Below are 24,594 nucleotides of genomic sequence, written 5' to 3'. Positions count from 1 at the left end.
GGAATTCTGAAAATTGAAGTTCCTATGTTAAAGTGGCCAGGTTTGAAAAACAATGCCCTAAAAGTAACATGATAGCAGAGAGACAATAATACTAAATTGTGTTCAGTATTTCCAATCATTCTGAAGGTAAAACCAATGCAAAACACAATATATAAGTAAGTAAATGATGAGGTACCCTTTTGTTTCATCTTGCAGCATTAAATTCAGTCCATTGTTTTAATTCAGTTCCCACAGAATAGTTATTTGCTGATTGCCAGCATTTGTTTTCTAAAATCACCTGAGTAGCCTCTTCAACTATTACCCGTGCAAATATAAAAAGTGTTAAATGGGATTTGTGTGTAGAAAAACTCTTATTAAACAACCTTTCTAGAGACTTGCCTGAAAATAAAAGATTGCACAAAACCCATCCAATATTACTACAAAGCTTCTTTGTTGTGTCTGATATGCCCAATTCCTTTCAAATATTGGTAAAAAGGGGGAGTTGAAAAAAAAGTCCAAAGGGAAACTTTATTAATCAACCCCAACTTGTTTCAGATAAAACAGCCTTTTCAAAAGCATATTACAGAAAAAAATATATTATAAAATCATAGGGCTGGAAGGGACCTTGGAGGATTTCTAGTCCAACCCCCTGCCCGAGGCAGGAATTCTTATGCCACACTGGACAAATGATTGGCAATCTTTTCCTGAAAACTATCAGTGATAGAGAACCCACAACTCTGGAAGGGAAGCTATTTCATTGACTAATTGTTCTTACTATCAGAAAGTTTCTCCTTTGTTCCAAATCTCTTCCTAACTTGTTCTTTGTCCTGTCCTCAGATGCTTTGGGAAATAAACCAACCCCCTCTTCCATGTGAAAGCCCTCTAAGTATTGGAAGATGGCTAACATGTCATGCCCGAGCCTTCTCTTCATTAGGTTAAATATACCAGGCCTCTCAAAATTTGTGTTGCTCTTCTCTGCACATTTCCTAGAGATACTATACATTTGTTTTGTATTGTGGTGACAAGAACTGGATTCAGTATTCCTGTGCAGTATACTATGAGATGGCTATTTATAACAAATGGGTCGAAATCATCAACTCAGGTGTTACTTGGTTACAATGATTAACAGTAAAAAAATAAATAAATCAGAAAACCACCAGTGCATTAAGTTTATTATAGTATCAAAGGCTTGTAATGTATGTTTAATATACCGTATATTGCTTGTTCTGGTATTTTTAAAAGTCCAAAAAAAGATGTATAATCTCAGGAAAACACTAATACATATTCACACTGTTCAACAATAAAAGTGAAACACTAGAATAACCAATTAGCCCACCAATTAAATCACTTAAAATAAATTGGTTTAATTATAATTATCTAAAATATTTTTTTTTATTCAGAAAACTGTATATAGAGGCCTGTGTTTATACTGATGAAAAATCCTCTTCTCAGAGCAGATAAAATGCTTATGTAGAAAGTTTCATGTTCTCCAGACAATCTCCAGTCTTGTAGATCAGGGCATTTCCATAATCTAGCTAAAAACTGTCAATCTAAAATATGTTCGCCTGATAAACATTTCCACATTGGCATCTGGATTTTTCTGTCTTTTTAAAAAACAACAAAATTCTATGGGTTTCAACGCATGTCTTCTGCATACATATTCATTTCCACCATTCCCATTTTATAGATCCCATTCTCTTATTGGGACATTTGGCTTATCGCCAGATCTTAATTCCCAACTCTTCCTAAACATTAAGCATTTTTTTTCCTTCCCATTATTTTTCCTTCCTCACTACTTCCTTTTTTTCTGAAAAAGGTAACAGTAAAGGAGTGGAGAATAGCCTTTTGGGAAAGTGGCTGACTTCTAAACATACAGCAACAAGCTTTTAAGAGGGGACATGGAAAAAAACCCCTAGGACTATTTATTTGTTTTATTTTTATAGCTGCTCATAGCACTTAGCAGCACTTAGACTTATATACTTCATAGTGCTTTTACAGCCCTTTCTAAGCGGGTTATGGAGTCAGCATATTGCCCCCAACAATCTGGGTCCTCATTTTATCCGCCTCGTAAGGATGAAAGGCTGAGTCAGGATGAAAGGCTGAGTCAACCTTGAGCGGGTGAGATTTGAACTGCCGAACTGCAGCTAGCAGTGAGCTGAAGTAGCCTGCAGTACTGCACTCTAACCACTGTGCAACCATGTCTCTTATCTCAACAAGTGTCTCTGTATACCTTGATATCTCCATTGGCAGATTTCTGAATTACTTGAATCCTCTTACCTGTCTGGACTATGCCTCTTTCCATTTCCATTTACTTCCATTAGCAATTCTGAAGAGTCGGCTGGGGAGGCTGTGTTTGTATTCAGCAGAATATGCTCATGTTGGGCCAAGTACTGGGAAGGGGTTTGCTTGGCTGCTCGAGCACAGTGCAACAATTCCCTCTGGAGGAGAGGAAGGTTTGCCTACAAAACAATGATACAATTACCCGTTTAGGTTCTGAAGCTACAGAGAAGTTGATGTTACTCTTTGGGTAAAGCAGCAAGCCAAGAATTTGAAACAGAGGTTCTCCAAATACAAACAACACTCAGCTATAAATGGTATTAATCTTCCTAAGAACTACTATGACAAAATAATGTGACTTCCATTAGCACAGATAACACTTGTCATCAGCTGAATGATAATTAGCAGCCATCCTGTTCTAGCCAGGACAATTTGGAAAAAGAGGCTAAACCTCACGTAGCTCTATGGAAAAATAAACAAGATATTCTGTCCCTTGGAGACAAATGACCAAATAGGCTCCAATGAACAACCTTATCAGATACAAGAGAAATCTGAATTTCAGTTTGTTTTCCTTTTCTGCTTTCCTTAAAGGAGAAATGCCCATAAGAGGTATAGGTTTAGCCATGATCCTATGTAAAAAATGGGAATAATGCTGAAACAAGTAAGGAACCAGACCTCAAGTCGGTATTGAACATGCAATAATAGTCCATATTCTAATATACATGAATCATCTGTACATTGGGAAGGGGGGAGAGGAAACCATATGCATTGACCACTCCTTAACTTAGATAACAAAAGTGACACCCGGTAAAATATTGCAGGCAAAAAGTAGATACATAATTTATTTTCTGATCTGGGCACAATCAATTATTTGGCTTTAATGGAGAGGATTAACAGAACAGAGTAAAAGAATAACAGAGTTGGAAGGAATCTTGGAGGTCTTCTAGTCCAGCCCCCTGCTCAATAGCAGACCCTACACTGTTTCAGACAAGTGGCTGTCCAGTCTCTTCTTAAAAGCCTCCTTATTTTGTCCTCATATTAGGGATCTGGAAGAAACTGATTTTTTAATATTTTCTAATAAATCTTTTTTGGGATGTGGCAATTCTCACTTTTTTCATTAACTATCACTTTTTAAAAATATTCATGCAATCATCCAATCTCTGCAAATTCTTCCTCTGTAACACTAGTTTTTATAACACATTAGAAGATTATGATTTAGAACAGTCTAACACATTTAGTTTACAGATTCCACTATAATTTTTCAGCCAGTGATTTTGACTAAGCTGAACAAAATCTGGCTCAGAGCAAAACAAACAACAGCACACTTTTCTATCATTTTAGCAATGGCTATCCAGAGGACATTTTCTTTTTTTTTTCCTTTTTCTTTTGTTACATAAAATTGTGGCAAACAGAACAATTCTTTTTTATTATCTCCGCAATTTCAAATCTTCTCAAATCGAGCAACAACAAAACTTAAGGGAACAGTATTAATCAAGTCATAACAAAATATATAATTTATAGAATAATATAACTTATTTAGCTTATGTTTTGATTTGCTACAAAGAAATCAGATCTCATGAACATTTTCCTGTTTACTTGTTAAAACAGGTTACGTTGAAGACAGTAAGGTTGTATGTATGTGTGTATGGGAGACAGAGAGAGAGAAAGCGAGAGAGACAGAGTTCTGTGTATTCCATAAGCATCTTTTGGGAGATATTATAAAATCATTCTAATGTGTCATGAAATCTTACCAACAGGGTACAATAATTACCTTTAGGAATGGGATTACAAATGGACGCAAAGGAAAATTAGTAGCCTCCTGAAGCTTGCAATGAAATTCCTCTATTGTCACTGTTGAATTCTGCAAAAAGAAAGGAAATTGATCAGAATTAAATGACAATCTGCAACTCTGTTTGTTTATCAACACATGACCACAATAGACTTATGACCACATTCCAGCTGTGGTCATTAAGCAAAACTTCATGTGACCTTGACTTGCAATTCTACTGCGAGCTTCTCCACTGACTCTGCTTTTTGGAAGTCAACTGTGAAGCATGCAAATAGTGATAATCTGGAACGCTATGATGGTTGTAAATGCCCACCAGCCTTGTAGGTACCCTAATCCTGATCAGACGACTATGGGGATGCTGTAACAGACATAAATGTCAGGATCATTCATAAAATTGTCTTTCTAGTGCAATGGTAATATCAAACAGTTGCTAAGCAGAATAGTTGTTAAGTGAGGTCTATCTGTAGTCTCCCTGTTTTTAATTTATTTTCCTGAACCTATATTTGCATCAGAAGCTGGATTTACATATTCTATGGAAGAACCAGCAATCTTTATCACCCTCATCACTGTTAAGTAACAAAACATTTTCATCTGAAAATACAAATTATACTTAAAGCCAGGATTTAAAAATCAACTGGGTAAAAAGTAAAAACTAAAGACAGAATCGTAGGGCTGAAGTACATTATGGGAATCTTCTAGACCAGGGGTGTCTAACTCAATTTCATTGAGGGCTGCATCAATGTTGTGTTTGACCTCGGGGGAGGGGTGTGTGTGGCCAGGGTAGGCATGGCCAGCACAATATTACTCATGTGATATAACATAACCAATTTTGTTGTAACAAGTACAATGACAATAAAGATTATACTTATGTCACTGGCTGTGGTTGCCTGAGTGCTCTGCCAGCAGAAACGGGCGCCCGAGCTCAGTTTTCAGCTGCGATGACCTCCTGCAACCTTCTGCCAGTGAAAACAGAGCTTGGGAGGGTTTCCCGTGGCTCTCACAAGCTCAGTTTTCAACTACAACAGTCTCCTACAAACAGAGCTGTCCAGAGCCCTTGTGAGCTCCATTTTCACTGGCAGAGGCACAGTGTGTGCCAGTCCTTCACATTTTCCAGGGCGGCTCCACAGGCCAAATCTATGCACCCCGTAGGCCAGATCTGCCCCCCAGGCCTTCAGTTTGACACCCCTGTTCTAGACCAACTTACTTCTCAAAATTGGATACAACCATAACATTTCCTTAAAAATGGATGTCTGCCCTCTGCCTTTAATACTTCCCACAAAGGGAAACTTCCTATTCTGCAACCTTAAAAATGTGCTATTTAAAAAAAAAAAACCTTATCGTAAAGCTTAACTAAAATCTGCCACCTTGCAATTTCTGAACCTGCCCTCTGAAGAGAATAAAACAAATCTGTTCCGTTTTCATCTTTTACATGTTTTTAACTGCTACCAAATGTCTCCTTTATTTTCTCTCTTGCAGGCTGAATATACTTTGCTCTTTTTATAATTCTCCTAAATCTTGTTTTCCAATATACTCTCATTCCTTCTTATATTTTTCTAGACATACTACAATTTGTTAATGTCTATCTTTAAACATGTCACCCTGAACTATGATTAGTTACAGTGATTTGGATCACTGGAATCGAGATGCCAGAGCCTGCCAACACAGTACAGATCTGGACATTATGATTTTATGAATGCAGGCCAAGAGTCATTAGCATTTTTAGCAGTTAATACAATACAATACAATAGCAGAGTTGGAAGGGACCTTGGAGGTTTTCTAGTCCAACCCCTGCCTAGGCCCTATACCGTTTCAGACAAATGGCTATCCAACATCTTCTTAAAGACTTGCAGTGTTGGGGCATTCACAACCTCTGGAGGCAAGTTGTTCCACTGATTAATTGATCTAACTGTCAGGAAATTTCTCCTCAGTTCTAAGTTGCTTGTCTCCTTGATTAGTTTCCACCCATTGCTTCTTCTTCTACCCTCAGGTGCCTTGGAGAATAGTTTGACTCCCTCTTCTTTGTGGCAACCCCTGAGAAATTGGAACATTGCTATCATGTCTCCCCTAGTCCTTCTTTCTATTAAACTAGACATCCTCAGTTCCCGCAACCGTTCTTCATATGTTTTCGTCTCAAATCCCCTAATCATCTTTGTTGCTCTTCTCTGCACTCTTTCTAGAGTCTCTACATCTTTTCTACACCTTGGTGACCAAAACTGAATGCAGTATTCCAAGTGTGGCCTTACCAAGGCATTATAAAGTGATATTAACACTTCACGTGATCTTGATTCTATCTCTCTGTTTATGCAGCCTATACTGCTCAACAGTAGTAACTGTGAAAGGGATCTTGGAGTCCTAGTGGATAACCATTTAAATATGAGCCAGCAGTGTGCAGCAGCTGCCAAAAAAGCCAACATAGTTCTAGGCTGCATAAACAGAGGGATAGAATCAAGATCACGTGAAGTATTAATACCACTTTATAATGCCTTGGTAAGGCCACACTTGGAATATTGCATTCAGTTTTGGTCGTCATGATGTAGAAAAGATGTGGAGACTCTAGAAAGAGTGCAGAGAAGAGCAATCAGATCCCACTTCTGGCACTATATTGCTGCAAACCCAGGTTTCACCACGTTCCAAATGATAACAGCAGTTATTGGAAACTGAACATCTCAAAATTGCAAAGATAAATAATAGAGCAGTGCTGGTAATATAAATAAACCACAGTAGTTTCCTACCAACTGTAATGACATGATCTAGTGCTTGACAACCTGAGTTACTTTAAGATGAACTTCAACTCACAAAATTCTCCAGCTAGCCTGCTGGCTGAGAATTCTGGTAATTGCAGGCATCCCCTTTTAAAGTAGCGGAGGTTGACAAAGACTGCCATAACCAAACATAAATCCACTGTTTCTGCAGTTTTGGCTGACTTTGATGCTTTAATACTCACCACTAATGCCAAAACAAGAGTCCGGACCTTTTCTCCAATTTCTGGTGAAATATCATTGCCAAACTGTTGAAGGGTGGTAAGAAAGCGTTTCAGTTTGCTCAGCTGGCGAGCCCCACAGGTAGCTGGGAGCTGTTGATTCGTCAGTGAAGATGAGGAAGATGACGCAGGACCATTGCTGAACCTCTGGGGAGGTGAAGGGGCTCCATTCAAAGTCGGGGGAGAATGATTCATCCCATTAGATACTACGGTGAAGAAATAAAGATGCACGATGAAGAGGAAATATACTATATTCACCAATGAGCTGCAAAAAGCTTCCAAGACGGTGAGACTAATGTATTGTAAGGAAGACAATCTGGTGTGTGTGTTTGTGTGTGTGTGCGCACGCGTGCTTATGTCACAGTTAACATTTTAAAATAAACCTTTTTGACGGGATCCCTTAGCTCAATAATGGTAGGAATATATGAAATTCCAGGATTTAGAATTCTTGGCGTCCAATTATGAATTAGCCAAATGATGAAGAATTTATTTTTCCTAAGACCCTGGACAATACCAAGTACAGATAGTCCTCACTAATGACCATTCGTTCAGTAATCATTCACAACTGTAACAGTGCTGAATGAAGGCACTTATTCTATGGCCAAATTTAAGGCTACTGTAATACCCTCAGAGTGACGTGATGAAAATTTGGGTGCAACCAGCCCTTACAATTGCAGGGGTGCTGCAACACCCCACTCATTTATTTCTTCTTCCATCAACGAGGCGCCCAGCTCACACCAGCATACACAAATCTCCTGCCGTCACAGAAACCTGGGATTGCTCCACATCTGATCAGGCCTGAGAGGCCTCAGTGGGTTACAGGGCTCACCGGTGCATGCGAAGCACCCCAATTACTTTCACTCTTTTTCTGTACTTTCAACAGGCAGCTTCTGCATCTTCTCCCATTTATTCAGAAAGCTCGTCTAGCTTTCCAAGTGATCCCCAGGATGGAATCTGATCTTGCAGTGCTTCAAAGGTTTTCTTCTCAGAGGGTGCTATTCTCACAATTATGTAGAAGGCTTCCACAGTACTGCAAGAGTGGGCACCATTCTCATGAATTTTTGGAAGACTTCCAAAACATTGCAAGGGTGGGTGCCATTCTTGTGAATATTCAGAAGGCTAGGAGTTCTGAAAAATCAGGAGAATGGAGCAGAAGCCACCTGTCAGCAGCTGCAAAAAAGAGTGAAGGTTGGAACACACTGGTGATATCTGTAACTGGCTGAGGACTCTTGGGCCAGGTGGGGCGGGAAGCAGGTTTGGTCCTCCTAGGCCTGATGGGGTGGGGAGCAAGATCAACACTTGAGATTTTAGTCATTATCTGAGTACTACCTGTTCTTAGAATTAGCAATGCTAGACTATATGACCCAATGCTCATGCAGTTCAAAATTAAAACACAAAAAAGTTACTTTACTTTTATTTAGTTTGGTGAAATTTATTATAGCAATAGCAATAGCAGTTAGACTTATATACCGCTTCATAGGGCTTTCAGCCCTCTCTAAGCGGTTTACAGAGTCAGCATATTGCCCCCCCCAGTCTGGGTCCTCATTTCATCTACCTCGGAAGGATGGAAGGCTGAGTCAACCTTGAGCCGGTGAGATTTGAACCGCCAAACTGCAGATAGCAGTCAGCTGAAGTGGCCTGCAGTACTGCACTCTAACCACTGCGCCACCTCGGCTTATTTGATAATTATGAGTTCTGTCCTCCAAAAACAATGAAATATCTCATATCTGGATGTCATCAGTAGAAAAACATCGGTCTTCTTACTGTCCCTTTCTCCAGGCAATGGGTATGACAAAATCACACAAAGACATAGCCTTTCCCCAAAAGTTATTCTGCTGGAGAAAAACCCTTCTACCCATTGTTGGTTAGAAATAAAAAGACAATTGTATTTCAAAAAGCTGTTTCCAACTTCTGGCCATCAGCACTTGTGGTGAGGGAGGTCAACATCTGCAGTCATACACATTGGGGCAGAGCATGGATCACAACACTGCATCTGTCATCTTGCCATTTTTGACATGTGACAGTTGTTGGTATTAAAATGAAAAGACCTGTAGTGAGCTTCTTAAAATGATTTATTTTCATTTAGAAAAACAAAAAGTCATTCGGGTTAATAATCTCAAATACAAATTACAACTTTCTTACATGCTGCTGGGGTAAACGAAACAGGCCGGGGGCCACTGGAGTTGACAGGTGGTAATGGTGGCATACTGGATGGAGAAGATCTTGACTGTATCTTGACTTCCACAGGGGATCCTGGCATCACTGATACTCTCTTCTCACCAGCAACTAAAGTGGCATGTGGAAAAAAATCAAGAATACAATAAAAAAATCTTCCTGAAACGGATATTGTGGTGACTCTTGGCAAAAAATACAAAAATAGGGCACACACAAAAAGCAGGTTTGAATCATCTTAATTTTTTATATAGTGCTTGGTTCAGAGAGTTCAAAACACTTCTATACATTATATTTCAAGAATCCTTACATAACAACTCTTTGAGGAATCTGATCTCCAAGAAAGTGAGTCCATATGTAAGAGAGAGAGAATAACAAAGGCAGAGAGACTAAGTCCAATAATTGGTTCAGGTCAAACACAGTACAGAACATAAAACTGGAAGGATCATGGAAGCTCATCTAGTCCACTCCCCTAATCAGGGCAGAATCCACTAGTCATGGACCTTTCTTAGCCAATAGAATATATAGACAGACCAACTTGATTGAAATTATTAGAATTCACCTTATAGAAATGAATGTCTGAATTTAGTCTGCAGTTAGATATATTTCAATAGCATCCAACAATTTCTATTGTATCTATGTGCAAGGCTCTTAACAGCATAATCATATGTAAGTCTGTTAATAAAAAGTGTCCCAAAGTGTTCAAAAGACATTTAAAAAAAACAGTTATCTATTTCCTCCTCCTACCAAATAGAAAAGCATCATGAATGATGAATGGAAACAAAAATATTTTCATGGATCCAGGACACTAACAGTAAGGTTCATTTTGAATATTCCCAATTCAATATTATATTAGAGATGTTAAGGTAGAATAAAGGAGGGAATTACTCTCAAGTGGTTATGAAGCCTGTCATAACAGACTGGCAAAGGAGTATTTATCTATAAAGCTTCCTTTACAAAACATAGAAGAGAATATTGGTATTTTATACTTAAAATAAAATAGGGGAATCTAGAATTGTATCTGAAACGGTGAAGAATTCAATTGAAACATTTTTTCTAAAATCACAAAAGGACCCACAAAATAGCACCTACAGCTACTATTTTGATCATGTCAAATCCATTGTGTTAACCAACCTGTAGCAAGAAATGTTCTTATACTGTTGTCTATCAAAATGTATTCTCCTTATCTGCTTAAACAACATACCCACCCGTTATTTGTTCAATAAACAAATGGTTGTCTGTCTCATTTAATTACTTCCTAAGCAATCTGGGACACTGCTGCAGCACTTCCTTATATTGACAGATTTCCAACATATCCATCTGTGTTCAACTTCTCTGCCCCCTCCCTGTTCTCCCATTGTTAAGGGGGGGAACTCAGGATGGACAGAACGGATGGTTGTCTTTCACTTTTGCATGTTGTGCATGGAGTGTGAAACCCCAGAGGGAGCCCTCACTTCAAACCACCTGCTTTTTCAGCAATGGGTGTGAAAAGACCCACAGGAAATCTTAGCAGTTAGTCACATTGCAACCAACCTTCAACACTTGGCACAATGTTGGAATTCAGCAATATTCACTAGCAGACAGACTGAATTGCCCAATCAGAAGTTTAGACATGAAGTTATAGATTCTATTTCTTGTCATTAGTAACTGTCACTCAAGATTCTACACAGCAACCTGTGCAGAAACTAAGAATAAGAATAAACCAAAATTTGAATTTGAATACGGAGAGGTTTAATCATATTTTAGTATGGGTGGAAATTGTAGTCTTTATTAGTTTATAAACAAGTTAATTGTTTATTCAGTAACTATACAGAAAAAGATATTTCTTCCTAGAACATTAGAACTAACTACTAATTCTAATTTAATTAGAATAAGATATACTTGCAAGCCATAACTCTTCTGCAATAATACATACAGCATACATACTAGCCTGGTGTAATTATGGCAAGATAAAGAAATATTTCCATGTAGTAGCCAATTTCTTGGTTTTACAGATTTCTGCATTTCTACCAACTAATGCAATGTTTGATCAGGACTGTTAACTAATTAATTTGTTTTAAAACAATTAGTCTGTTTGAGTATCCCAGTATCCCACTCTGTTCGATCTCTTTAATACAATCTTACAAAAAAGAATTCATCATTACATTCATACCAAAGTCCAGAACAGATTATTCAATCAGAATTTAAATCACTTCTACGTCAATTTCCAAAGTTGTTATTAACTTGTTCCTATTTTGCCTACCACTAGTGTTCAAATCTCATGTTTGAAAAGTTTTGCCTACCAAAAAACTAATGTGTGCAAAATCTTTTCCTTGTGATTACAGTATAGATACCTACATAAAGTATCTGGAGGTCAATAATCAATTAATAACATAAAGTTTTGTAGCTTTCTAGAAGCTCCTATACAATTGATAATCAGGAAAAACGTTCATGTGGAGATATTCTTGTCCTTGTGTTATTGATTTAGGTTTAATTGACAAGGTTATGTAGAACAGAGTTATACAACCTTTCCGGCGGGGGGCGGGGGGAGCAGCCAGCAACCACACAAGTGGGAATGTGCCTGTGCACTTGCCCAGTGCTTTCACGGCCTGGTTCCACATGGCTCGTGCCCCAGTAGTGGGCCATAGCCCGGGGGTTGGGCATCCCTGATTTAGAACATGAAGTCATCCCAGAATCATGAACTAATACAACTTTAAGAATGGGTAATACAGCAAAAACAGATAAGAAAGCAACTGTGCTTTCTATTAAAGTTAAAGAAGGCATTTATAGCAACCTGAGGTTGCTATATCAGGAAAATTCCTCCAGAGAGAAACAAGAACTGCTAAACCAGGAAAATGGAAGAAGCAAAGTCAAGAAAAATGGAATCTCAGGATTTCAATGAATGACCAAAATGCAAATAAAAAAGAACTTTAACTGAAATTTAAATTTATGGTCTTTTATTGTTTTAATGTTTTACATGGCATTTTATTAAAAGACAGTAAGCTGCCTAGATTTGCCTCTGCAAGATACAAACAAACAAACAAACAAAGTCCTATTGTACAACTTCTGTTGGCAATCTGTTCATTTGATTTAGAAAATAGGAAGAAGTGTCAGTGTGAGAAAATAGGTGAGGATCTTAACTAGCAAAAGTACTCTTCTGTATACAGTGCTGACTTTTACTGTCCTTCACCTAAAAACCCTGTGGAAATTCAAAACACCTGCTTAAGTCACACATTCTGCCGGAGTTGGCAGACCCTATTTCTGAGAAGAAGAAAAACAGTAAATGGAGGGGAGAAAAATGGTTTGGGTTCTCTCCAATCGTAATAGACATGACAGCAGTTCTTCATTAAAAGTTTTGTCACATAACAGGCAAAAGATATGAAGCAACCTGTTATTTACAAAACCACAGTGGAAAAGGTCTGTTTTATAACACACTAGGAGAGATGCTCAACCCATTGACTGTTGGCCACATGCGTTTCCCGATCAGTCCGTGAATCAATATCAAGATGCTGAAATTCTGCAAAATAACTGATGAATTCGTACAATTTTAAAAAGAGGTTAAAATAAGAGCAGGAAGAGGAGCCGTTTCTATTTCCATTTGTAAAATTCCTCTAAATTATGAAGAAATGGGGCCAATGTTCTGAATCCCACCCTTTCCAATGATGCCACTAGATCTCCTGCAGCCCAACAATGGATGAGTTGTGCTCCCCCAACCCAGATGTTTGCCCTTCCCTATATTAGACCAGCTGCCGCTGATACCCTTTATGTTTTCTGCTCAAAATTATGCATTAAGAACTTGAGAACATTATTCACAAAGTTCCCTATCATTCCATTCAATGCAGAAAAATGAATTCTATCAATGTGGATAAACATACGTCAAGAGCTACTATACAGCTCCTTTAAAAAAAGAGCTTTCTATGTTGGGCAAGATTCATATTCTCTAGGTGCATACATAACTGTGAAACAGAATTCTAGCATACAATTCCATGTTTGTAAATGATTTGAATGCAGACTGCAGCACTTGGCTGGACCTTTGTCTGGATACAAAAACTAACAAGGCCAGACTTCGTTAGAATTTTTGTCTGAGAAACCACCAGAGTTTCAGGATTATAGCCTGGAATGGAAAATCAAATCAAATCAAACCCAGAAGAAACAATGGCAAAATCCTTCCCTACAACTGCCAAGAAAGCTACATGGATGTGTTCAAGTGCATGTAGTCCTTGCTTACTGACCATTTCAGACTGTTCAAAGTTACACTGGAGGAGATTTTAAATCAACTCCAATCTGAGGCCATCCCTGCATCTCTGTGGTCACATTGTTGTGATTCATGTGTTTGGCATGCATTTGCAATGGATGCAGCAGCCATTTATGTGATATTTCATTTTATTACTGTGCCACTTAGCAACAGAGCTGCTGGTCCTAAATGCCCCCCTAAGGGAGGGTTATGCTAGATTTCAGAAGTTGAGCTCAACTTCAGGACTTCTTTATTTGAAGTACCTGGGCAAGAACTATAATTTAGTTCTACTAGTATAAAAAGCAAGGCAGGAAAACAATAGACCCTTCTTTTACTACAGCGTAGGCAAGAAAAGCCTACTTTGTTTAGGGGGCAGCAGGTGAAAAATTAAGGTTAACTATTTTACCAATCTGATAATTTATAGAAATCTGTCATCCATTGCTTCCAGGCCCTTAGTCCTCACTTGAGGTTGATACATTACAGTGATGACTGAAACCAATGGGGGAAAATATTCCACAATCTAGGGCCTAGGCTCTGTACTTAGAAATCATAAGCTTCATGGCTTACTCTGATTTACTTCCCTGTTGACCGCCATCATAAATGTTTTTTTTATTATTATTACAAATGTACAATGCATTTCTCAGTAATAAATATTGTTATTTCAATCAATTGAAAATAAACTTCTACTCTGATATAGCTTTAGTTTACCCTATCTAAAGACCTGTGAACAGCATCATATTTTTGAAGTAAAAAATGGATTCTCTTAGGATTTTCAGAGGGCAAGTAAATCTCTTTAAGTCTAACCTCCCAGTTTAATCTACCCTCTTAAATTCATGGCTAGGTTTCAGGGCAAAAAGTTTTATAAGTGAACTCTGAGAGAAATGGATTGCAAGATGAATAATTAGTTTAATAATAGTGGCCATTCACAAAATAATTGCTTGACGACAACATGCCATTCTAGCATTAATGAACCGATTAACACCTACTATTATAAAGCCACAATGAAAAGCTCAGTAACTTTCTTATGCTAATCCAGAGTATATAAATTACTGCAACAGTTTTAAGTCTACCCCTATTGCCCTTTATTTACAAATAACTATATAATACTGAATTATACTCTGGAAAAGCAATTTCTAAATCTGTATTCTAAAAAAGGGAGCACCTCAAATTAACATGAAAATGAAAATGAAGCATAAAAACAAATCTACTCAATGATTTTAAAGAACACGAATTTGTCCATTTTATGCATATAATGCATATTCCATGTACTCGGGCTTCCAATTGCAGTGGTTTACTCACTTCACTTCTAGTAAGACAGAATGCAAGGAGACTACAGGTTTTCTAAGCTGGTGGTCAGAGGGACTATGCTCCAATACAACAAGAAAACTCCCCTCACATGATTGCAATGTTGAAATTCAAGGCAAGCCACACACTTCACTTTGAATTCCAAAGAAAAATTGTATTATTAACCTATTGTTACCAGTTCATTTAAAAAAATTTTTTAAATAAAAAACATGCCTCTATCCTAATTTAATAAATTACATTTTAAGACAGGAAGGCAATTTAGGAAAGAGAACAGAAGATTCACTTAGAATCTGAAAAAGGTTAGATATTTGTGTTGCTTTTTCGCCAACATTATAAGGACCCTTCATACCATAACACAGTGGTCTCCAACCTTGGCAACTTTAAGACCTGTGGACTTTAACTCCCAGAGTTCCTCAGCCAGCTTTGCTTTGGGAGTTGAAGTCCACAAGTCTTAAATTTGCCAAGGTTGGAGACCACTGCCATAACATCAATCTGTTGTGTTTCCCAGGTAGTTTGATGTGTTAAGTATTTTAAAACAGCTAAAAGAAGGTATTACTGAGTGGATAAGAAAGTAAATATGGCTTGTCACCTCCCCAGCCTAAATGCTTATTTTGAACAACACACTTATGTACTTCAGCTGCTCACCATCTGTTTTCAGCTTCCCATCAAGCTATTTTTTCACATTGGAAAGGGGAGGAATTATCTTGAAAAAGAAATAATACATGTAGGTTAGTTTTTTAACGCAGTTCTTTCTGTTAAAGAAAATGGTCATTTGCCAGTAAGTTTCTGATTTAAGTAAAATGGCAGTTCTAAACTGTGAGACATGGATCCTTGAGAACCTGAGTTATTGCAAGATGTCCCTGAAATGCATAAAATATGGAAAATCAAACAGTGCCCTCATACTGTTGACCACGAAAGTAGTTTGTTGCCTGGGGTGATGAAAGAAACACAGAGATAGCTTAGGAGAGAAATAGAAAGGACCTACCAAGAGCATCTTCACAGCTGAAGGTTTCATGGCATGTCCAGTAGATGCACCATAAACACATCTGTGGAGCAAAGACAAAGGGCTCTTGGGAGCCCCGATTTTGCCCACATCCAGGTGTGATATAAAAAGGACTGGTGGTACTGAGGTTAAAATAGGTGGTATTCAGCAGGTTCTGACCAGTTATGGAGAACCGATAGCGGAAATTTTGAGTAGTTCAGAGAACCGGTAAATATCACCTCTGACTGGCCCTGCCCCCATCTATTCTCTGTCTCCCGAGTCCCACCTGATCGGATGGGAATGGAGATTTTATAGTATCCTTCCCCTACCACGCCCACCAAGCCACACCCACCAAGCCATGCCATGCCTTCCAAGCCACGCTCACAGAACCAATAGTAAAAAAATTTGAATCTCACCACTGGGTTAAAACTGACAGTCATATCAATGCTTGACAACCTAAGTGTTCAATGTTGTGTTCAAGTGTTGAAGGCTAAGTGTTCAAACGCTAAACAGTATGTTAATGTAAGAAGGAAAAACTATGGATTTGAGCTCCCATATGTATAAAAGGCACTTAACACAATCAAATGTCTCTATGGCTTCCTTCTTACCTGCACTAATGATTTTTATTTAGCCAAGCTGGACATATGACACTTCTGTTAAATCCAGAATTTAACTGTAGAAAATCAAGAGTTCTATAATTTTTTTTGCCAAGTCCTTCATTGGGTGACCTGACACCACTTGCCTGATGGGGCCTGTCATTTTGATAACAAAAGAGAGTGGCCGTTTTGTCTGAAACCAATGGTTTCTTCAACCATGCAAAATGGATTTCTCCACAACAGAAATAATGAGGGACAGGAGGAAAAACCTTTCTGATTTGTTTTGAATTTATTTTATTTATTTATTTTATTTTTTGAACAAATTTGTGTGGGAAAAGAATTGAAAGAAGCAGTTTGTTGCCATCTTATAGGATCATTTTACTGGAGTTTCAAAGGGTTCTCACCCCTTGAAGAAAATAATAATTGTACGTAGGGGCTGTTTTAATCAATATATACAAATTCACTTACTCATGGAATGTGCATAGATATGTACTCTTTTGTCACTGAATTTATTTCAGACAACAGAAATAATTACTACCATGAGGAGTCCACAACATCTTTGACATTAAAAGGGGGTTTTCCCTCTCAAAAAAGAAAAGAAATCCAGGAAGTACCAAGTAGAACATTTAATTAAAATTGTTTTCAGAAAGCCTGAAATAAATGCTTTATAGAAAACATCTGGATTTTTCAAGATTAAAGGCCATACAATTCATTCTTTTCAGATTACTGATTTCCATCGTCTCCTTTTACATATTTCAATAAACACTTATTGAATAGAAGTATTTTCAATATAGATATTTCACCAATCTCTATATTCCTCTGCAGTTTAGCTTCAACCATTCCTGTAAATTTTGATGAGGCTAAGGAGGAGTAAATGACAAAAACAAAATGGAACATGAAGAAAACACCCTTCACTGTTCTCAAATCCAAGCAGAGAGAGAAAACATTTGGATGGTTTGCCTAATCAGTTCTTCTAGAATTGAACTGATCTAGATTTATTCAGAGATAGAATATAACAGGGTGAGGATACCTTGCTTATAGCTGGTAAAATAAGTTGGACTGGTGCCTGTCACTTGGGATGGGCAGAAGATATATTTAGATTTACAATCTGTTGACAGATATTTTTATATTCTTAACCAGAATGATAGACTCGAAAAAGTACATGTAGCATTTTTGGAAACAGGTCTCTTTACTGAAACAATCTTAATATCTATAATGTTTTTAATCATATTGCTGTTTTCTTCTGTGCTCCTCACAGAAAGCTGTATATGCTCATAATGCTTAGAGAAGTGGATGTCAGAGCACTGATGGAAAGCGATCCCTTGGCATTCAGATTTCTAAGGATGTAGTGGGAGGGAAAAGGATTTAACACCTCTTGTGAGCTCTCAGCAGCTTGTAGCATTCAACCCTTGAAGCATGGACAAGATACTAGATAATTCGAAAATAAATACATGTCTCTCCCACACACAGCTGCTTCATTTTATATTCAAGCAAAGGTTAATAGAGCAGAATATTCCATTATTTAAAAACATACATATCCATATGTATATATATGTGTGTGTATACATTCATGTATATATATTACACACACACACACATGCATACACACACATGTGCACACACACACACACATAGTGTGTACAACATTCCAGTAGAGAGATGTTCCCTGAGGATGGGCTATAGCAGCAATGGTGAATCTTTTTTGGCTTGCGTGCCATAAGGGGGGGAGCGCAGGGGGGGTCATGCGTGGGGGTGCTGCACCCATAATACAATGTGTGACACCCCCCCCCAGTGTGCATGCACGCATGAGAGGCACTCCCCCCTCCCATTTTTTCCATGCTTTTTTTGTCTCCCCCAGGCTCCAGAGGCTTTATGGGAGCTTGGGGAGGGCGAAAACAGCCTCTCCACGCTCCCCCCCGAAGGCCCTCCGGAGGCTTCAGGGACTTTCAGGAGGCTTCGCAAAAGCCTCCGGAAGGCTTAAACTGACCTACGAGCAACCCAGAAGTCCGTTCCTGAACTTCCGGTTTGCCCATAGGGCCGGGTTTTTTGCGCTCTGGAGGCTTTAGGGAAGCTCCTGAAGCCTCTGGAGGGAGGTGGGTGAGGCACTTTTTGCCCTCCCCAGGCTCCTATAAAGCCTTGCGTGCCTTGACAAATGGCTCCGCGTGCCACCTGTGGCACACGTGCCATAGGTTCGCCATACCGGGGCTATAGCATGAGTCCAAAAGCTCAGAAGACTAAACCTTTGGTTGCAGTGACCAACCCAGATTGGATGCTGCAACGTTATCCTGGGAAACGTATATTTGCTTTCATTCATGAGAACTAAGAGCTTTCCGTATCTATAAAGATATTAATTATTAATTATCTTATTTATCAAATTAAGAGGCCATCCATCTCTCAGAGCAACTCTGGTTACAATAAAAAACATTAAAAGCTCTATAAAAAGACTATATTTCAATAAAAGGAGCCAGATAAAATAAGAATAGAATGAATTAAAAGTTAAAAAGACAGGGGGAGGGTCTTCAAAGCACTAACCAAGCCCAAGGTTGATTATTGCTCTGTACGCACCATGCAACTCAGCAGAGCCAGGTCCTCAAATTCTTTCAATAATACTGGAGAAATGCCACATGCCCATAAATGGTATCTTTTACAATGGTTTCTTATCCCACCTTTTCTATAAAAACAACAAAATGTTTAGATACAAAAGCAATCAACAAACAAAGCAAGCTAATTTAGACTCTTACTACAAGAGAATCTTTTCAGCAACGTTCCGCACTGATGATAGGGTTATCCACAAGTCTGATACAATTCCCATCAAAATTGTCAACTTTCTTCTATGCATGTAAGCCACTGATTTATTTATCTGCTGTGTAACAATTTCTATATATAAAACAATCTAAAATAAAGCCTCATTCTTTCCCAGCTCCATATATCATGCAAGTTAAGATTGAACCTGAGAGATACAAGACAGGGGGGGTGGGAGAGGGAGGGAGGGAGGATTAAGTAAACACAATGGTATTTTCAATTACATATACTGCTTAATCTTTGTTGATTGGTTAAGTCAAGATAGGGAATAACTAATAGGTTATGCCAAAGGCTTTGTGGAAAGAGTTATTAAAGAGAGATTTTGAATAAAGTCAGAAAAATAACATTGCAAAGTGTTCTGGAAGTATACAGGAAAGCAAAAATAAAAAAAGTAATGTTTGTTTTCAAATGAGCACAGCAAATCTTTGGGAAACTGAAAATGGTAGAATAAAGATCATAGGCAGCAGCAATATACTGAGTTATAAAATCAAACACCGAGTTTGCAGAGATCAGGAAATAAACATATGCCAATAAAGAGATTACACATGATCACACATGAATTCTTATGGTAGCAGAGTGCTGGATTGATATGAAAGATGTAAAGTGAAATAAAAGAATGCAAAGAAGTTTGTAAGCATGAGATGACCAAGTAGTGAGGCAAAGTTTTTCAAGGTAACAACATTATTGGTCTATTTCATGCTAATTTAATACTTGGTCACAAGTGTACATTATGAGAAAGCACACTTTCTTACAGAAATCCTGAAAGAGAAGTCTCTATTATCTTTAAATTAAAGATCGTGATAAAAGCTAAGCTAAGAGAATCACAATCTTGTTTAAAAAAAACAAACACCCATATGAGTTCATTTTGTGGCAAACCATACCAAGGACTCAAGGATTCACAGCTGAGGCTCATGAAACTAAGATGATTAAAAGCCTGGAGACTAAAACATATGAAAAACAGTTGTAGGATTTGGGTTTGGCTAGTCTAGAGCAGGGGTCTCCAACCTTGGCAACTTTAAGACTTGTGTTCTTCAACTCCCAGAATTCCTCAGCCAGCAAAGCAGTGGTGGAATACGACTGGTACGCCCCAGTACGGGCGTACCGGTGCCTGCTAGGAGCACCAGGTACCGTTCTGGTACGGTGCTCCAGAGGGCCCACCCACCCTCCTTACCTGTATTTGAGCCGATTGGGGCTTACGCACATGGAGCATAAGGCACCTGCGCAACACTCCACTGAGCAGCTGGCGTGTCATGGGCGGTAAGTATGCATGCCCGTGCTGTGCACGGGCAAGTGGTGGACGTCTGGCCCCTGTGCACTGTACTGATTGCAACGGGATCCGGAACCCACCACTGCAGCAAAGCTTAAAGTCTTAAACTTGCCACGGTTGGAGGCCCCTGCTTTAGAGAAAAGGGTAGATATGATAGCAGTATTTCAGTATTTGAGAGGCTGCCACAAAGAGGAGGGGTTCAGTTTATTTTACAAAGCACCAGACGGCAGGATAAGAAACAATGGATGGAAACTAATCAGGGAGAAAAGCAACCTGGAATTAAGGAGAAACTGATTAGTGAGGACAATTTACCAGTGGAACAGCTTGCCTTCAGAAGTTGTGGGTGCTTCAACACTGAAGGTTTTTAAGAGACTTGCAGATATAGATTCAGATTAACAGATTTGGAAGGGACCTTGTAGGTGAAGAGATTACACAGTCACTTGTCTGAAATGATATAAGGTCTCCTGCTTGAGTAGGGGGCTGGACTAGAAGACCTCCAAGGTCCCTTCCAGCTCTATTCTGATTGTCTGATTGACTTATCCAATAATCTATTCTTAGTACAGTTACTTGTACATACATAATCTGGAAACACCCACAATTCAATGGTATAGATATGCAAAAAGTTGCTCTAACTCAGCAGTAGAAAAAAATGTTAGAAGAACTGACTGCTAAAATTCAGAAGAGCTAATTGTAGAGTAGTTATATAAAGGACAATAGTCTTTAGGAAATTTCTAGAAATCTAATAAAAAGTGCATTTATCTCCATCCCAATGATTTAAATATTGACTAAATTTGAATATGACGAAAGTTTAATAAAGTGGCAGATAAGTTTCATGTCTTGAGAAAAATACAGTAGAAGCTTTGTTTTTTTCTCCAGCAATCTCTGATACAATTTAAACTTTTTTACTTCAACAAAGAAGCGCAGCACAAATTTCCCAGATGTGAACATCTGTTTCTCATATGCTTCAGCCAAGAAAACATGAGAAAGATTAATGACTCCAAATACAGAACTGGTCAGTCATAACAAGGAAGACTTAAGAATACTCTGGAGTGATAGTTCCTATTATTAAGTCTCCTTTAAATTCCAGACCCAGGACATCTTCCGACGCTTCAACATGAAATATATATTTATCCTTATTCTAAAGTGAAACCTAATTATGCTCTCTTTGAAACGTAGGGGGAGGAGCAAAATTCTTCACATACTTTTTTTACAACTTAAGATCTAATTCCAGGCCACTCACAAATCAAAGATTTGGCAAGCAAGTAAACCCTAAGCTCTGAAATGATTAGAATTATCTTCCAAAGTAGAAGTTTGGTACATTACTATCATTCAAAACTAAGGACATGTATTTATCTCATAAACATTTTCTCCAGCCCAGAAGCCAATCTGTGAATAGGAACATATGATAGATTCTAAGAGCTCACACTTGAGAGTAAGGGGTGGGTTACCTCTCAGTGATAGTTAGGAAAATTTGCTCAGCTTCTGGGCAAGATGTCCTGCCTTTTCCCTACTATGGGCCTCTTCTAATGCACTGAATTAAGTGCCCCAGGATTCACAGCTACTCTGCTAGAAATATCACAGTGTGGAAGGTTGACTGATTTTTAAAAACCTATAACCATATATAAAGGAAACTGATGTAGCACCATATGCCTGACAACAAAGTTTAGAAAGATTACAAAAATTCTTCTTGTAGTCTGAGATGACAAGCTCACACTATTCCCTGCTGCATTCTTGAAAGGCCATAAAATATGGATTGCAAAGAAATGCACTCACTCCCATTGCACAGGGCCATCAGACAGCATGCATCAGAAATAGGTGGTGATCTATGGGAACAATACAGCAATTCTAAGAGCTTTTTGAAAACAATGGCATTTGGTATTGGTGCTCAGTGTTAAGCTCAATGCTCATCACAAATAATGTGATGTGTTGCTTCACATTTCACTGGCACGATGCATACTTAGCATGAGGTCTCAGGTTCAATCCCCCGTTAAAAGGAAAGCTCTTAGTTTGGGCCTTGGAACACTAATGCAGATGAGAATAAATTGAGACAGGCCACCTGCACACTTAACCGAAATTTTTATGCCGCCCACAGCCAAATTTCAATAGTCCTCAACAAGCAGCCAGGTCAGATTTCTGGCTAGAATAATCTGATCTGTTTTGTTATGAGAAACTAGAGAGGAGGGAAGGGGAGGGGATCAATAATCTGTCTACTTTGTGATCTATACCCACTGAAGGCTTCAGCCTTTCTATGTGGCTGGTTGGTGAATGCACTCTTGAAGGGAATATGACTGACCTTTGGAGTTCCAGCCATCCAAGCACCCTCCCATCATGCAATCGCAATCTGGGCATTTGGCAACCAGTTTACACTTATAATCCATTGCAGGGATCCACAATCATGTGATCATCATTTGCAACCTTGATTCCATTCTATACTTACGCCCTCCAAGAAACTTTAGGAACGCCTCAGGCCTCTCACTGCTGCTGAGGCAAGTTCCGAGCCTGGAATGTCAGCCACGCTACTGCCGGTCTCCTCCTGGTCCTCTGTCCCCTGTGGCTTCAGGTTTCTCTCTACAGCCGGTGAGGACAGCCTTGGTATCTTCCTGCGGCGATCTCCCTTGTTGCTGTGACCAGCTGTGCGGTGCTCGAGAAAATGGCTGCTGATTAACGAGCGGCTCCGATTCGTGCCAAAAAACAATGCCAACGAAGCAAGCAAAGGCCTGGAGACTTTCCCAATGTTCGGGGGCTTGTCTTGCTCCTTTGTGGCTGTGGAAGCATACAGGAATTTCCCTCTGACTGGGAGGGAATCCCGGTGAGGCTGCAGGTTCATGAGCGGCTCTTGCCTCTTCCGCATGGAGTCAGCTTCCTAATTGCCACAGGGAGTGGTGCCGATCGCACTCCTAGGCTGCCGGCGGCTTCGATGCACGGCCACCACTAACCAACTCCAATTAATTTTTTCGCAGACTCTGAAGATTTTAGGATGGTCCAGGAATAAAGAATTATGTTGAGCCAAGAAAAAATGTCCTCTCTTGGGCCAGACTGAGTCAAAACCGGGGCCAAGGAAGAAGAGTCAGAGTGGCTAAAATTATGACTCAGTCTCTGGGCTGATTAGGACATGATAATCCCATTCCTGGACACTCCCACAACCAACACTGAAGAACATCTCAATGCACCCTGATGCAACCTTCCCTGACCCTCAACATACCCTCCCCAATCCACATCACACCCTTGCGCGTTCTACCTGACCGTAACTGCATCTACTGAGCACCCACCACTCTTTCTCCCACACTGGCAGGAGTCCATTACCTGCCTGCTGGCCTGGGATTTGCAACTTCCTGACTTCCTCACTAAATTTGTTATGGGAAGGCAGCAGGAATTTGTCTCTTCTAACAACCATAGGATTCTGTTAACATGGCAACCCTTGATCTGACATCATTAATATTTGGCTTGACATTGGACTGCTCAGTTTGGAAACTTGCCTTGCTCAGCTATGTCTTTTTACAATTAATTTGATTAAGAATTTCTCACCACATTGCTGTTGCGCATTACACATGCAAGTCTTCCCCTTAACAGTAGATATAACTATGAATTGTACCTGGTTTCTGAATAAGTATTATAAAAGCCAGGATGTGAAAACAGCAGGCAAAGCCTTTGGAATAATGGACCTCCTATCTCCCATTATACCGTGTTTCTCTGAAAACATGACCCACTCCAATAATAAGCCCAACCCTAACCCTAACCCAACCCAAATTTTGGGGGTGGGCCTAATATTACTCTTACCCTGAAAATAATTGTATGGGCTTGACCAGCATGAATGGTGGCCCGGACGCAGGGGGGGGGAACTGTCTGGTGCAACTGCAGTCCATTGGCCCCCTGGGGCAGTGCAAATGCCGCTTTTGCCCTTTTCTTTCTGGGGGCAGTGCTTCTGCTTGTTGGGTTACTTCCCTGAAGCCAGCAGCTCTATAGCCAGCTGCTTTGCTTTTTCCTCTCTTTTTGGGAGGCTTGTGGAAGGCTTTTAGGCGAATGGGAGGAAAATGGGGAGGGGGGACTTTCCTGCCTGTCATTCATTCCTCAAGTAAGCAGAGACTGAGGGAAGAATGGCAGGCAAGAAAATTCCCCCTCCCCATTTTCCTCCCATTTGCCAAAAAGGCTCCATTCCGAACAGTGAAGGTTCGGAATGGAGGCGATGGTGCATCCACACTGTGTCCAGCTCACCGAGTCTGGCCTGCTGCACC

At 39.3% G+C, this 24,594-nt stretch overlaps 1 protein-coding gene across 2 annotated transcripts in view; it reads right to left on the bottom strand.

The window, feature by feature from the left end:
• The window catches only part of CBFA2T2 (CBFA2/RUNX1 partner transcriptional co-repressor 2), an 82,470-nt gene that overhangs the window by 10,648 nt on the left and 47,228 nt on the right, over positions 1 to 24,594 (bottom strand). For both annotated transcript variants that reach the window (XM_014068266.2, XM_014068267.2), the window contains exons 2-5: positions 9,168 to 9,311; positions 6,990 to 7,231; positions 4,028 to 4,117; positions 2,257 to 2,438 (exon numbers count right to left, since the gene is read on the bottom strand). In XM_014068266.2, the coding sequence (XP_013923741.2) occupies positions 2,257 to 2,438; positions 4,028 to 4,117; positions 6,990 to 7,231; positions 9,168 to 9,311 (658 nt within the window). The remainder of the gene's footprint in view (positions 1 to 2,256; positions 2,439 to 4,027; positions 4,118 to 6,989; positions 7,232 to 9,167; positions 9,312 to 24,594) is intronic.

This window comes from Thamnophis sirtalis, unplaced genomic scaffold, assembly GCF_051295495.1.
Source record: "Thamnophis sirtalis isolate CommonGarterSnake01/CBP01778 unplaced genomic scaffold, rThaSir2_p1.2 scaffold_7, whole genome shotgun sequence".
Taxonomy (NCBI): Eukaryota; Metazoa; Chordata; class Lepidosauria; order Squamata; family Natricidae; genus Thamnophis; species Thamnophis sirtalis.
The sequence above is the reverse complement of the archived record's forward strand: the minus strand, read 5'-3'. Positions and strand labels throughout refer to the sequence as shown.